General features: G+C 39.8%; 1 protein-coding gene across 2 annotated transcripts in view; it reads left to right on the forward strand.

The window, feature by feature from the left end:
* The window catches only part of LOC149829798 (AUGMIN subunit 6-like), a 69,615-nt gene extending 53,716 nt beyond the window's left edge, over positions 1–15,899 (forward strand). The window contains exons 9-14 of one of the 2 annotated variants that reach the window (XR_016433596.1): positions 11,940–12,065; positions 12,649–12,804; positions 12,935–13,184; positions 13,419–13,889; positions 14,169–14,372; positions 15,794–15,899. Coding sequence is in view for 1 of the 2 variants with exons in the window: in XM_090015634.1 (XP_089871760.1) it covers positions 11,940–12,065; positions 12,649–12,804; positions 12,935–13,184; positions 13,419–13,889; positions 14,169–14,209 (1,044 nt within the window). In the remaining variant the exon portion in view is untranslated. Of the gene's footprint in view, positions 1–11,939; positions 12,066–12,648; positions 12,805–12,934; positions 13,185–13,418; positions 13,890–14,168; positions 14,420–15,793 lie in introns of those variants that run through there. The other variant, XM_090015634.1, reaches the window with a different exon arrangement.
* Positions 15,900–16,520: the final 621 nt, after the last annotated feature.

Genomic DNA, 16,520 nt, shown 5'->3' on the forward strand with positions numbered 1-16,520 from the left:
AAGTGAGAGAGAGAGAGGGCGGGGCGGGGTTCGTAAGCCCACTACTTTTTATTGTAAAAGGTGGGTCTGGGTCAAGTGTAGACCCTAATATAGATCCACACTTGATCTAGACCCATGATAAAATTAGGGTTTATGAATCCTTTATAGGAAGAAAGGAAAACAATAGAGTTGTGGGCTGAATTCACACGATTCCAAAAACAGGAAAATCGTGCCTCATAGAGACTATTTATATTCCCTTTTTACACTAAAATACATCTTTACTAAAATACCTTTATTTAAATAAAATACAAGAACAATGATAAAGGGTATTTTAGGAACAATATATATTGTAAAATACAATAGACAATGCAGGAAATGTTATCGGTGAATCACAGTTGATGTGATGGGGAGTGACGGGTTTGTATTACGTCACGCGTGATCTAGATATGGATCTCACGTGCTAATAGACCCAAACTAAGAGAGAGAGAGGGGGGAAGGGGGATTTCATGCCCTCTCGGTCGAAACCCGTCCACCTTTTTATTAAAAAAGTGGATCTAGATTAAGAATGGACCCTAATATAGATTCACACTTGTTCTAGACCCACTCTCTCTCTCTCTCTTTATATATATATATATATATCCATACCCTTATTTTTTGAAACTTTTATGTCCTACCCTCCGTAGGACAAATCTGGATCATGCCACATCACTTATTATACTAGATTTTAGGAAGCCTATTCATGCATGACATGATTCATGTATGATCATAGAAGAGATTCTCCTCAAGGGAACCAGCCTATCCTCTTGCTCCGTAGGGCGGCGGCGGTTCGAACAGAGACACATTTGTTTACAAATTCCAATGTGGCAGATAATATATCTGCATGGACCAATCAATATTTCAAGTCACACACTCCCATAATCCATCCCTCCGTACCCATACCCATACCCATACCCATGTGGCAACTCCTTACCATGTAGAATTTATTTGGTTTGATGGTTGTATGTCTCTGTTTTTTGGTGAAGATATGCTTGTTTTGTATTTGTTTTCCATATCTGAAGCATTGAAGCTAATCTTCTAACTTAGCTTCCTTCCAAGCATGGGTTGTCTATTTCAAGGTTGTAAGTAGCGTATCGTAACCCATATCAGTCGGGCCCAAGATACATATGTGAGAATCTGCTCAGGAACCTGTAGAGAAAGGAGAAAGGGGATAGAAGAAAAAAGAGGTCTGCGGCTATACAGAAATCGTGACCTAAAGTGCATATTAATATGTTTGAGTGTACATTGGGTCTGGGTCTGGTATAATATCCAGACCCGAAGTAAAATAAAGGTATACAAAGGTTATACACAGAAGACTGTATATAGATGGACTCGGGTGGTATAAGATCCAGACCCAACACACTTTTTCACCCCCTCTCAAGTTGATCATGGTTCTGAACCATGAACAACTTGCCTTTAAGCATCCAGAAGCGATCCTTTGTCAAGCCCTTAGTAAAAATGTCTGCAACTTGTCTTTCAGTGTTAACAAATTCTGGCTCAATTTCTTTTTCGTCCACCTTTTGTCTCACAAAATGTTGGTCGATCTCAATGTGCTTAGCGCGACTGTGGTGTACGAGATTGAATGATATATTGAGAGCACTTTGATTGTCACACAACAAGGTAGACGGGGAGATCGCTTCTCCTACTTCAGTTAGTAAATGCCTGACCCATGTGACTTCAGCAGTAGCAGCAACCATGGATCTATACTCCGCTTCAGTGCTTGATCTAGCAACAACATTTTGTTTTCTACTACTCCAAGAGACTAGGTTTCTTCCAATAAAAACACAATATCCTGACGTAGACCTTCACTCATCAGGATCTCCTGCCCAGTCTGCATCGTAATATACAGTAAGTTCATGCCAGTGTTATTAAAAACGCGCCTCAAGGCGCAAAAAGCGCGCCTCGCCTCAAGGCGAGGGGCTTTGTGCCTTGAGGCGCAGACCTAAGGCGCAATACCCTTGAGGCGTGCGCCTCGTAGGCCTTGAGGCGAGACGCGCCTCGGACTGAGGCGCACATGCTCCATTTATTTGGTCAAATGAGGGTCAAAACCCTCATTCGACCTAAAAAATAGGGCTTAAACAAAGCCCAACCAACCCGCTTTTATTTTTTTTCCCACCTATCTCCCTCACTCTAGTTTTCGTGCACGACAACAGGACCATCGTCGCCGGCGATCTGATGGCGAGCCCCGGCGGCAGCATCCTCTGGAACGAGATCGAGACAGGCCTCCGACACTGGGATCCGGTGAGGTTCGACTGGTGGTACAATGAGCTCACCTTTCTGGGGCTACCCTTCTACAAGAGGGTCATCTCCACCATGAAAGCTCGCGACTTGTGCGTCGAGAGCATCGAGGGGTCGCTGGTGTGCTACGCCAAGAAGTTCATTCCAGGCCTGTCACGACGGAACAGGGTGTCGTCCTCGCACTCCGTCGCGACGGAGGACGATCAGAGGGAGCTGCTGGAGACGGTGGTGAGCCATATGCTGGTGAGGAAGAGCAGCAGCTCGACCACGACGACGAGGCTTCTGTTTGGGCTGCTCTTGACGGCGAACATCCTGAGCGCGTCAGAGTCGTGCCAGACAACGCTGGAGAGGAAGATCGTCGGGCAGCTGGACCAGGCAATGCTGGAAGATCTGTTGTTGCCGAGCTACTCCTACCTCATCGAGACCCTCTACGACATCGATTGCGTGGAGAGGATTCTTGGCTACTTCCTCGAGGGGTGCGGTGGTGCAGACGGAGAGGAAGAGGATTCTTGGCTACTAACTCATCGAGACCCTCTGGTTATGAACTATTAGTTCTTGGTGCTTGAAACCCATCTGCTGGGTTGGACTGTAGGCCGAGTTGCTTGAGTGTCTGGTTGTTGGTTCAGTTGGGTGAACAAGAAATGCAGACAGGTCAAAATCAAATGCGTTAGTTTGTATCAGCAAGCTACAAGTGCTGAAGTCGCAAATTTCCTAAGATGGTGAGTGTCCTTTTCAAAGTGTAATCTCTGAGGATCTCCTGATTTCTGAGAATGCAGCCAAAAACGACTAAGGTTTTGAAAACACATTTCAAGACAACTTTCCACTGGAGCTGTCAAACAGAAAGCTGAAATTAATTAATGGTTAAAATCCATACAAAATATCACTTTTAAACTTTTGTTTAAAAAAAAGTGTTCTGTATATTTTTACTATGCAGTTTAGTAATTTTATTATCTCATCATCTCATGGTTAATTTGTGTTAGTCTTCCTTCTTGTGCTTGCTATCTGTATGGTGTCGCAATTATATTAACATTTGGTTGTTAATGCTAACATGCATTTTCTAATTATGACATTGTATTGTTAATGCTAAGATGCATTTCGTTGTTAATGCTATTTTTTAATTTAATGAATGCCCATGCTTTATTTTTTAGATACTTATATAGATCAAGTTGTTGCATTAATGTTACTTTTACAAATTAATCTCATATTTTTTCAGTATTTATTTGAGGCTTTTTATTTCATATTGGTTGTTGCTTCATCAATAAAGATTTTTTTATAATTTTAGATATTTTTTATAGTTTTTTTTAAGTTTTTTTTAAGTTTTTTAAAAAAAAACTTTGAGGCTTACGCTTTACGCCTCGAGGCTTACGCCTCGCCTCAGATTTTGGTGGAGCGCCTCGCTACGCCTCAACGCTTTTCACAACACTGGTTCACGCACATTCTTGCCAGACGACTGTGGAGAATATACCAAGGCGTCTCCAATGGTCCCTTTTAGATATCTGAGTATCCTCTTAACTGCCTCCATATGTCCAGTACGTGGTGCATGCATAAATTGAGACACTTGATTGACTGAATAAACAATATCAGGCCGAGTAAATGTGAGATACTGCAACATTCCTATTAGACTGCGGTACCTGGTGGGATCCTCGTATAGGTCTCCATCATGCGTACTTAGTTTTTGGTGGAGCACACTAGGAGTTGCTAAAGGTTTGCAATCTTTCATACCTGCCTTGCTGAGAACATCTATCGTGTACTTGTGCTGAGTGAGAGTCAAGCCATGAGCCTGGCTATCGACTTCTATGCCGAGAAAATAGCGCAAGACTCCGAGATCTTTCATTTTGAACCTCTGTCCTAATAAGTCTTTTACTTTTTGATGTTATCCTCAGAGTTTCATGTGATAACTATATCATCAACATAAATTAACAATAGAGTTATCACATTCTGACTTCTAAAAATAAATAATGAGTGATTCAGTAGGGAGCGCAAGAAACCATGCTTCTGAATCTCAAGGGAGAAGCTGTCAAACCAAGAGCGAGATGCTTGTTTTAGGCCATAGATAGCTCTTTTTAGCCTGCACACATATGTCTTACAATTTTGCTCTTGGTATCTAGGGGGTTGTTCCATGTAGACTTCCTCCTCCAAATCTCCATGCAAAAACGCATTCTTAACATCAAGCTGACTCAGCTTCCATCCATGTTCAACGGCCAGGGAAAGAATAATTCGAATCGTTCCCATTCTCACTACAGGACTGAATGTCTCATCATAGTCTTGTCCTGCTTCTTGAGTGAACCCTTTCGCAACTAGTCTCGCCTTGTATCATTTAATTGTTCAGTCTGGTTTATACTTTATTTTGTAGACCCATTTACATCCAACAACATTTTTGTCAGGTGGTCTGGAGACAATTTCCTAGGTACCACATTCATGTAATGCTTGCATTTCTTCATTCATGGCTTCTACTCATTTAGTAGAAGTAGCTGCCTGATAATACATGATAGGTTCATCTTCCTTATTCAGAGCAGTTAAGAAGAGCTGAAAGTCCAAGGAGAAGTTATAACTGACCCACCTATCAATGGGATGTCGCATGCGATTAGATCTTCTGGCCTCAAGAATATGAGAGGAGGTAGGTGCAACTGCTGAGATGTGATTTGAAAGATCTGGCGTTGTCGTTCTCTGTCTAGTATAGCAAATGCCCTTGTATATGCCCGGTACAGGTAGTATTTCTTCCCCATTATGTAATCCTGATATTTCTTCCCCATTCTGTAATCCCGATGTGCCAATATTCTCAGGTATTTCTTCTTCCTGCTGCCCACAATCTCGAGAGTAGACTTCATTGAAACTAGCAAAAAGTTCTGAATTCAGCCAAGGATAATACAATTCAGTGGTGGTACAGGGAATATCTGATGTGCCAGCTTTGTGATTAAAATTGTGTTCATCAAAGACGACATTTCTTGAGATTCTGATACGTCTGTTGACAGGGTCGTAACACCTATATCCTTTGTAGTCGTCGACATATCCCATAAATCTGCACTTCTGAGCCTTGTCCTGAAACTTGTTTCTTAGAGACCGATCAATATGCACATAACAAACGCATCCAAAGACACGCAAATCATGATAACTAGGATGGGCTCCAAAAAGGCAGTAATAGGGAGATTTATTTTCTAGAACAACCATAGGCAATCTATTGATCACATGCACGGCAGAATGAAAAGCTTCTGTCCACAGATTAATGGGAAGGTTGCTATCATGGATCATACTCATGACACTTTCAACGATATGATTGTGTTTTCGCTCAACAATCCCATTTTGTTGAGGGGTGTGAGGGCAGAACACTCTTCTTCCTATCCCATTATTTTGAAAAAAAGAAATAAAGTCACTAGATGAGAACTCCCTACCTCCATCACATTGGAAGAATTGGATGGACTCAGAGAATTGATTTCTTACTAAGAAAAGAAAGTTTTGAAACAAAAGGAAAACTTTCGATTTACCTTTTATGAAGTATATCCAGGTGTATTGAGAATAGCTATCAACAAAGATTAGGTAGTATTTGCTCCCAGATCCAGAGACAACTGGGGCAGGTCCCCATACATTAGAACATATTACCTCAAAAGGCTTCGAAGCTCTCTTATTAATATAATGGAAAATACATGACTTTTGCATAAAAAACAATTGAAACATTTTTGGCTTTTCTCATCCACATTGAGACTTTCTTTTGGAATGAGATTATTAGAAACAAGATTCTCAATAAAACGACTCCCACAATGTCCTAATCGACTATGCCATACGGAAGGCTTATTACATTCAGAAATACTAAAAACATTTGCTGAAGAAAAAGAACACGACTCTAATGGAGACTTCGAATCCGGATGAATAGGGTGGACGGGATGACATGGAGCTTCTTCAAAGACATACATATTGCCTCGTCTCTTTCCTTCAGCGAATGTTTCCCTCGTGCGAAGGTCCTTGACCTGCACAGAGAAGGGAGTGAATTCGACTGAAGCATAATTGTCATTAACAAGCTTAGAAACAAAGACAATATTCTTCTTGATATTTGGAGCATGAAGGACATCAGTAAGTTCAAGAGTAGAATGTGACATGGGAATGACAGATTTTCCAACATGAGAAACAGAATGGGAGGATCCATCTCCAATGACAATTTTACTCTTGCCAAAATAAGAGATAGGTTTAGAAAGTTTACCTGCATCACCAGTCACGTGAGTTGCTGCCCCTGAGTCAACGAACCATGTGCCTTGATCATTCTGCTTTAATTTCAATTCTGATAGGGCAGATATTAACAGATCTCTAATCTCTCCATTGTCTCTGATATTAGTGGACTTTCTTTTTGGTTCTGTCTGTGGAACCTTTCCTTTATTTTCAGGATTGTGCCAACAATTTGCCTTGATATGTCCCCTTTTGTTACAAAGAAAGCAAGTGGGGATGGACCTTTGTCCCTGAGGGATATTTGGAGTGGGAAGCAATCCACGACCTCCGTGTCCATTTCGCCCTTGTCCTCGACCGTAAGTCACTCCTGTGACAAGAACTTCTTGGGAATTTGAATGAGCATGTGTTTCTTCAGAAAATCCCTTCAAGGTCATTTCATACTGTATTAATTTAGCTCGCAACTCATCAAAACTAAGAAGAGTAGGCAGACACAATAGTGAAATAACGATCATATTATAGTCGTGTCCCAATCCACTCAGAGTTTGTTGCACCATGTCACTGTTACTCACGACACATCCTATAACTGCAAGTTGGTCTGTAATAGTCTTCATCTTGTTGAGATATTCCATGATGGTCATGGAATCCTTTTTTAGCATCTAAAATTCCCTTTTGAGAAAAACCATTCTCGCCTGTGAAACTTGTGAATATGTCTGAACCAGTTTCTCCCCAAGTTGTAGAGTTGTACAATTGTCGGGAATTACAACAAGGACCTCTTGAGACAGGGTAGAAGTGATGTATGCAACCACTGACTGATCTTTCCTTTCCCAGTTGAGGTATTCTACATTTTTGACATACACAATTGAGCTCGCCCCTTTATCATCTTTCTCTTCTCTCGTAACGAATTCTAGCGGAACTGGAGTGGTTCCATCCAGGTGACCTAAGAGACCTTGGCTCCTTATAAAAAGAATGATTTGTCTCTTCCAAATCAAGAAGTTTGAGGTGTTTAACTTTTCGGAAACAAGTTGATTGAGAAAGCTTAAAGAAAGACTCGATTGAGAAGAATAAGAATCCATGAAAAAAGGTAAATTTAACAAGAGTGATCACAAAGTGCTCAGTCTTCAGCTAGAGAAGTTTGCTGATTTTTTTTTTTTGGCTGAGTAACCCTTAAGACTGACAATCGGAGGCTGTCAGATTTAAGGGGAATCAGACCTAAGATTTCTCTTGCACTTTTAAGATTGAAATCGACGTAATAGAAGTAAAAAAAAATTGAATCAGAGTACTAATCTAAAAGACTTTTCAGCTGTGACAACTAGACAACTAGAAGAGGAGACACTTGAAAAGGAAAGGAGAGAATCAGATTTAAAAAAAAAACGCTGTTACACAACAAAGAGCACTTAGTATCTCAGATCTGACGCAACTTTACTGTCAGATCTGAATACGCACGGTAGGTAGCAAAAGGGGTTGGGTAGAAAAGAAAAAAAAAAAACTGGTGCGCAAGATCTGGAAATACCACGTGAAACAGAAGGTCGGGAAGAATCTAAAGAAACTTGGAATCAAAGGTTTGAGGTGTTGGTGCAAAAGGATTCGCGTGAAACAGGAGGTCGGGAAGAATCGAGGTTTCACGTGAATGGTGAATTGATTTCAGCGATTCACGTGAAACAGAATTTCTTTTCCCTTTTTTTGAGATGCACAGGATGTCCGTGAATGATGATTCACGTGAATACCAGACTCACGTGGGTATAAAATCACCAGAGACGAAGTAGAAAGAAGATGGAGAAACGGGAGGTAGAGAGAAATAAAAGAAACTGAGAAAGAGAAGAACGACAGGAGAAAGTGGAGACCTCAAACCTCTTATCGGTCGATCGCACCTTTCGGAAGCCTCTTCAACCCTAGACGGATCTTTGCTCTGATACCATGTGAGAATCTGCTCAGGAACTTGTAGAGAAAGGAGAAAGGGGATAGAAGAAAAAAGAGGTCTGCGGCTGTCACGATTTCTGTATATCAGAAATCGTGACCTAAAGTGCATATTAATATGTTTGAGTGTACATTGGGTCTGGGTCTGGTATAATATCTAGACCCGAAGTAAAATAAAGGTATACAAAGGTTATACACAGAAGACTGTACATAGATGGACTCGGGTGGTATAAGATCCAGACCCAACACACTTTTTCAACGTATTGTATCGTATTGTGAAAAACTATGTCACATGGGTGCGGGTGCGGGTGCGGGTGCGGGTGCGGGTGCGGGGATTCGGCACTTCCAAAAAACCCGGGTGCGGGGGTGCGGCAGGGGCAAAAATGTCAATATATATATATATATATATATATATATATATATATATATATATATATATATATATGGGATCGGGATTCCCCTCCCTTACGAATCTATTTTTTTTTTAAAAGCAGCTGTCTGCTGCTTTTTTTTAAAAAAAAATAAAGCAGCTGTCTGTCAGCTGCTGTCAGCCAGCTGACAGAGCTGCTTTTTTAAAAAAAGAATCCAGCTGCTGTCAGCCAGCTGACAGAGCTGCTTTTTTAAAAAAAGAATAGCAACTGACAGCTGCTGTCACAGCTGACAGACAGCTGCTGTCAGCTGCTGTCAACAGTTTTTTTTTTTTTAAAAAATTCGCAGCATAGGTGATAGGGCAAATTTTTTTAAAAAAAAAAATCCAAAAAAAAAATAGACTTAAATGATCCTGGGTGCGGTCAACGCACCCAGGATCATTTGACCGCACCCGGTACCGCACCCGCACCCGCACCCGCGTCGAGTCGCGTCGACGCGGGTGCGGCACCCTGCTAGCCGAATCCCTGTGACATAGGTGAAAAATCATAAATTTCACTATTTTTAAAATTTTAAAAAATCTGAAAAAATAAAAGATCATAAAATACAAGAACATAATATATTTATATACTAAGATTAACTAAACATAGATATGTCATTAAACATTTAACAACCGCGCATCTAATCACTACAAGTACAATAAGTTAAGACAAAATAATGATACATTTAAAAGCCAAAAGGTTTTCATAACCCATTACAAAAGTTTTACATTTTTTAGTCATGCCAAGGAGAAAGGCATGTAATGACGTATGCAGAAATGTATAACAAGAATGCTTAATGCATTTACAAGGTCCAATAATGGACAAGCACTAACCTATGTCACATGGGTGCGGGTGCGGGGGTGTGGCACTTTCAAAAAACTTGGGTGCGGGGGTGCGACAAAAAAAACAATATATATATAAGTCCAAAAGTTGGACATAAAAGACCCTGGATGCGGTCAACGCACCCAGGGTCATCTGTCTTATCTCTCTGAGGGCTTAAGCTGTCCCAATCCACGATTTTACAAAAAAAAAAAAAAAATTCGGACCCGAACCGGGTCTAGGGTTTTCCCTTTTAAAAAACTTTTTAACCCCCGCGCAGCCGCGGGCCTTCGTCCCCCCCCCTGCTGATAAGGGAAACCCCTTTGGGGTTTCCCGATTTGCGTCCTCCCGTGCCCTTTAAATCACACAAGGGTGAGGGGGAAGCCCTCACCTCTGCGCTCCTCCTCCTCTCCCTCTCGATTGTGCACTCTCTCTCGCTCCCGGCGTGCGACCGAACCCCGACGCTGACGACAATGCCGACTCTCTCTCAGCTACGCATCTTCTTCTTCGTCTCCTTCTTCTTTTTGCCGAAGGGCCGACAGGAGGTCGGCGGCTCCCTACCGTACCCTTCCCCTTTCTCTCTGCGTTCACCTGAAGGTTGGCGGCCTCCTGTCGCGTCCTTCCCCTCTCTCTGCATTCGCTGGAAGAAAAGTTGGGTACATTTTTTTTGTCCAAAAATTGGACACAAATGACCTTGGGTGCGTTGACCGCACCCAGGGTCCCGTTGACCGCACCGGGTGCCGCACTCGCACCTAGTTTGCCAAGTCCTTATGACAGGCACTAACCCACAAGAGGAAATATAAAAATAGTCCACTAAGGGACAATATAAGAAGCCTTCAAAAGGCTACACATAAAAAATATAGAAACTTTATTGAATGGGAGCTCAAAAAGCCATAGAATACAAGAGAGGAGAATCTCCTATTTATACAAAAAGAAGAGCATTAAGGGAGCCATTGGGGGCTCCCGCATATTGTCGTTGGGAGCCCCCAATGGTCATATTTATGACCGTTGGGAGTCCCAACGATTATATGTGGGACCCCTAATGCTTCAAATAAAAAGTATTTTTAAAAAAGAAATTTTTTCGTTTATTGCATCGTTCAGTGGCTTGAGATGATGATGGGTCATCTTTATCTTCTAAATCAAGGACCACCTCCGACAAATTTTCTCCCACAAATGTTGCTCGTACTCGTGTGTTTCTTTTATCATCTTTTATAAGACTAGTAAGAAGCTCGACCCGAATATCAGTAGTAATGCGTGTACATAATTTCACGATGGAGTTTCTATGCTCCACAACACGATATTTAAATATATACAATCCTTCATGCATTATAAAACCACAAAAGTTACACTTCACTAATCCTTTTAAACACATCTCCAAGTCAACTGGTGTATAATATTTCAATGTAGGATCCTTTGAGAGGCATTCTCCAAGACCTCCACTCTCCGTCGACCTCCTAGAGCGTGAATTACTAAATCTAATCACTATAAAGATGTAAAATAATGCTCAATAACACACTTAGGGATACATTTTGAGTTCTAAGGGCATAAAAGATGAGATTAAAAGTAAAAAAACTAAAAGTAAAGTAATATCTTCTAAAAGCATAAAAAAAAGAAGCTTACCCCTCTTTCATCTTCAATCATACACAAATAAAGCAAATAACGAGGATTTTTTATCTTATCTCACTTCTTTGAGTGAAAATTAGGTGAAAATGCACTCTTAGGCAAGAAAACTACAAAGGCTTCTTCCTGGTGCAAAAATTGAACCCTAAAATGCTCTCAAGTCTCCTATGGGTGCGTGGGTTTTCCTCTAATGGCCTCTACACAAATGGAGAAATCGACCTTAGGAAGGTTTTTAAAACCCAAAGTAAAAAAAAGTTTCGGCCCTTTTAAAGTGCACATGAAGTGTATCGAACCATACACCCTATATCGTACAATACATAGGTGTGTCGTACGATACACCCTATACCACTTGTATCACAATACAAGTGTATCATATCGTTAGAATACATAGTAACGACAATACAATACAACATTGGTCTATTTAATGTATATTGGAGACTGGCTAATTTTCAATGTTTACAGAGTTATCTGCCTATTAGTTTCTAAACTACAATTACTTGTTTTGTGTGGTTTAACCATAATTTCTTTCTATATTTTAGTATTTTGACTCTCTGGAAAATTTGAAAATGTTTTGGTTGATTTCTTTGTCATGGCTAACCATTTCATTGGTATTGCAAAGTGAATAATTTTTGTATCATATTTACTCATGTGAATGGGTGAATTGGTTTAGCTTATGTTCAGTGATCCATATTTTACTGTTGGATTACATGAATCAGTCGCTTGTGATTTTGTTCTTATATAATTTGGGGATTATCATTCTTTCGTAAACAGGCCAAATCTAATGATGGTGAAGGTCCAGAACTTTTACGATGTACGACAAGCAGTGGGAGCAGTGGTCATGCTGAATCTCTTTCTGCAACTCTTGCAGAACACCGTCAACATTTGACTAGTATACAGGTGAACATGTTTTTCTGGGGCACATCATAGAGTTTCCAGTTAAAGATACGAACTGCTTATTGTTTTTCACTTCCAAACAATTATATTACATTGTTAAAATAATAAAAAAAAGTAATTCCTTAAAAAACAAGCATCTTGCTTAAGTGATCTCATGTTTGAATCCCATTGGGGGTTCAGGGCCACATTCCCAGCTAGACAATCTAAAAGAAATCATTTTTCCAATGTCAACTAGATGCTTCTTGTTTTCTTTGAGTTCTATATTTCATTTTTTTGAAAGCTTAAGCATACTTTCTTGCTGCAATTTCTGGTCCCGAGTGTGGATGATGATGATATACTTGAGCTTCAAATGGAAAAGTTATTTTGTCTACTCTTAGTGAACGTCTTTTCTTGTTTCTATCATCGTCAGTAAGTCCTTACTTTCATCTTTGAAATATGGATGGGATTCTATTATGCACATCCTTCTTTTTTGCTTTTTGATATTTTGTTTGTTTTCATTTTCCTTTACAATTTATGGGAAGTGATGCTTTGCTTTGATTTTGTCTGTCTGATGCATCAAAATGAATAATCTCCTTTTGAGGTATAGGTACTTATTAGTCAACTGAAAGAGGTTATCCCATCAATGCAAGAGTCGATATCTGAACTTACAGATGAAGTAAATAGCTTGTCATCTATTGCTGCAACTAGTAATCCTGCGAGGCTTGCATCTTCTATTCATCCTCAAGCCAATGGAAGGGCAATTGTAAGGATATTTCCAAACTTCATTTTGTGAGATAATGTTGATGTCTTCTATTTATGTTTCTGCCCCAGCCAATGTATTCATCTGCATACTTTTTGTGTGTTGATAAGTCAAGAAATTGTGTTGTAAACAGGAAGAGAATACTGTCCAAGCCATTGAGTCAAATAAAAAATTCTCTCCCCAGCCTGATCAAGTTTTCAGTAGCCCGGCTCTTAAACTGCCACACCTATTTAGTTTGACCCCAAATTCTTCTGGAAAATGTGGCATTGCTCAAAAGCGGCAAGCAGTATCTGCTCAACAAAATAATAAGCCTGACATACTGTCGGAATGCAGTAAAGTGGAGCAGCCTTTGACTGTAAATCATGAAGAAAACTTAACACAAGGTTTGGTTCTTTAACTTTTCTTATAAGATTTTTCTGCTTCAGGCGGTTGTGTAAGCTCTTAGAGCTGTCCTAGGCTAACTTCAATGGTCATTGCCTAGCCTTGACTGTTTTAACAGTTCCAAATGATATCATGTGGCTGTTGGGTGAATATTCCTCTAAAACTTTGGCTTTCAGGGGCTTTTGTTTTTCCTTGAAATCCAATAATTCAAATTTTATTTTGCCTTGTTCTTGCAGACAACTTTGTTCAGAATTTAAAGCGGTCTGTTCGTATAGCTGCTCTTTCTGTGCAACCTAATGCAAAGAATGTTCCACGAGGCAATAACATTGATACTTCTGAGCACTACTTTGTACCACTTTCAACAGGTGGACTTGCTCACAAGGGGGCTAATGTCAAAGCTACAAATAAAAACAAATTATCATGGTCACCTGAAGAGCTTTGCATCCTTAATAACAATGGTTTAGCTGATGAGAGAGATAATGGGTCCATTTTGGATGAATGTGATGATTTAGCTGGTCATTTAAATCACGCATGTGTACTCATGGATGATGAAAATGCAAATGAGCTTTTTTCAGTGGTTAGTCCAAATATATCCAGTAATGCATATTCACTATTTCACAATATCTGGGATGGTCAAGATCAACCTTTCTCACCTCCTTTGCTGATGGAAACATCTCTCTCACCTGATACATATGAAGACTTACTAGGTGTGTTTATTGTTATGTTCCATTCTTTGGCATATTCAGTATATGTTTCTTCATGCAGTTTTATTTTATATATTTACAATTCCACCCTATCATGGAAAGAAAAGCCATCTCATTGTACCATTTGCCATGCTTTTGGTGTCATATTCTCACTATTTTTTTAAAATCATGCTTCTATTATGCTATGATGGGTTTGAGAGAGACATGCATGATGTAGTTAAATTGAGAAATCTTGAAGCAAAGCATATTTACTTTTAAAGTAACCTGTCTTATTATTTGCAGCACCATTTTCCGAAACTGATGATGCTTTGATGGAGCGATGAGTTTTAATTGAGTTCACTCTGTTGGTTCTGTTGATGCTGCATTATGGATCCTGCATTGTCGATGTTGGAGAGGTCGTGGGGTATACAAGGGATGTTCACGGTGTCAAGTTGTCAATGCAATTTCATGTATTACTGTTTGGGATGATGGTCCCATCAGATTGTTGTATGTCTCATTATAATTTCAATTATTTTTTATTATTCCTCAGTTCTTCTTAACTCTTCTTTTTTGTTATTGTTTTTTTTCTGGAAGCAGTTTCATGATTGGTGAATTTTCTTGTGGTATTCATTTCTGCCGTTTGTATGGGAGATTCTCTGGTCTGTTGCTTTGATGGTTTTGTTGGTAGTTGCTGCTCTCTGTGAGAGTTTCTTCCTCATCATAAATACAAAATATGGAATCCAAGTAATATCTGGTCTACTGCGTCATTCAGTGCCTCCACCTATAACTGTCAAACTGAACCTATCTCCACTGTAGACTTCTCAAACCCACACTACAGGTTAAGGAACGAAACCATTTAGTGGACACAATCCATTTTCAAGTATTATATATATGTTGCAGCACATATCCAAGGATGATTAGCTGTTGTGAATCAACCATGCTCTTGATGCACCTTTTGCTTGAAGAGTTTCTTGGTTATTTTTAAGTTAGGCTGGAAAAAAACTGCCATGGAAAAGAGACATGCTGGTGTCCTGCTTTACTTTGGTCAGTGTTAGAGAACGATTGGAGTTTCTCCTACTACAGGATTTTGATCATGTTACACAAAAATTGAACAATATGAGATGCAGTGATTCACATATCTCATTTATGTGTATTATCTGTTATTGATGAAGATTTCTGCCATGTTTCAAATTTATTTTTTGTTTGCAAGAGTATATGCTTGTTACTAAATGACCACTGTGAAAGCTGATAATACGCCTTCACAGTTATTCATTCAGGTGAAAGGTTCAGATGTGGATCTCTCATGCTTAGAAAAGTAACAGAAGATGGATGTTAAAATTTTTGTAGTAATTGCTTTCAATGTCCAGGTATATCTTCACTCTTTTTATCTCCTTTGAGTCTGTTCTGTAGGTTGCCTACTTAACCTCCCTGCTATGCATGCCGTCCATTAGTGTAAAGACCTATAATGAACTCTGGGAGGTTTGTGATAGCCCACATCTCAGAGAACGATATCTGGCTTTTCAAAAATACTCTTTGTATCATGTAAATCGCTTCTACTTAAGTATAATTGATCAGCTGTATATATCAAGTAACGTGTCTTATGTTTGCTATTTTTTTGCTGGTTCTGTATTGTGATTCAATGTATTCAATTTTGTTGCTTTATTGCTGTCTTCCCACTAAAGTGTTGTCTCGTTACTGTTAGAAACTCTTTATGCTAGTTGTGTGTGAGAAGAAAATGATACATCGCTCCTTTGCAACATACATATTTTCAGATCATTCTACATTTGATTACCTGTTTTTTCTGAAAGCTTGCTTGCATACCTGTATAACATGATGGAAGAGATTGCTCTGTACATAGGAATTATCTTGGCATGTCCTTGAAGGATTTCATAATATTTATGGGGAAAAGACTTTTTTTTCCCTTGAAGGACAGGAAAATCACCCTCTGGATCAGAGACCTAGCTGTGCTGGTTAAGCCTGCTGTACGTTTGGTAGCTGTCCTGACAGTGTATACCCGTGATGCACCCCTTGGCCCCAGGGAGTTGCCAAGCTTCGGCTGAGCAAGGGCTTATCCCTTTCCCTCATTGATGCAAGGGGCTGACACACATGGGAATGAAACCCTGACCACCTGCCTAGTAGCCAAGCCTCCCTCCACTGCACCAAACCCCTTGGGGCTACGGGGAAAAGACCTTGGCATGTGGAACAACTCTGCTTTGAAGACTAGTCATATGTAACGTGTCTCACAATCTGAATGTATTAAAAACATATTACAAAGCAGGCTTCTACAATTATTGTTCAGAGTGGGTGATGTGCCGAATTAGTGAACATTTCTGCAGTATAGTGCTTTTGGTTTCTAAGTGCATCACAAATTGCCAGCTGATGTTTGAGCTCTGTCTATCGTTCTCAGCAATGGATAAACTGTATGGCCATATTTACAAGGCCGAACTTGTAATTCAGATGACAAAGACTTTGAGTTCTCTATTGTGCTTGTTAGATTTCTTTAAACAAAGAGGACTTTGCTTCATTGAAGCATATGGGGAACTATGCTAAGTTAGAAATTGATTACTCGAAAATACTTTTAAGGAGTTCTAATGAAAATTCATTGTAAACGTTTTCCAAAATGCCTTGCATCTTTCAAAATCTACCCCATGTCTA

Source organism: Nuphar pumila, chromosome 8, assembly GCF_984573655.1.
Source record: "Nuphar pumila chromosome 8, dmNupPumi1.hap1.1, whole genome shotgun sequence".
Classification (NCBI taxonomy): domain Eukaryota; kingdom Viridiplantae; phylum Streptophyta; class Magnoliopsida; order Nymphaeales; family Nymphaeaceae; genus Nuphar; species Nuphar pumila.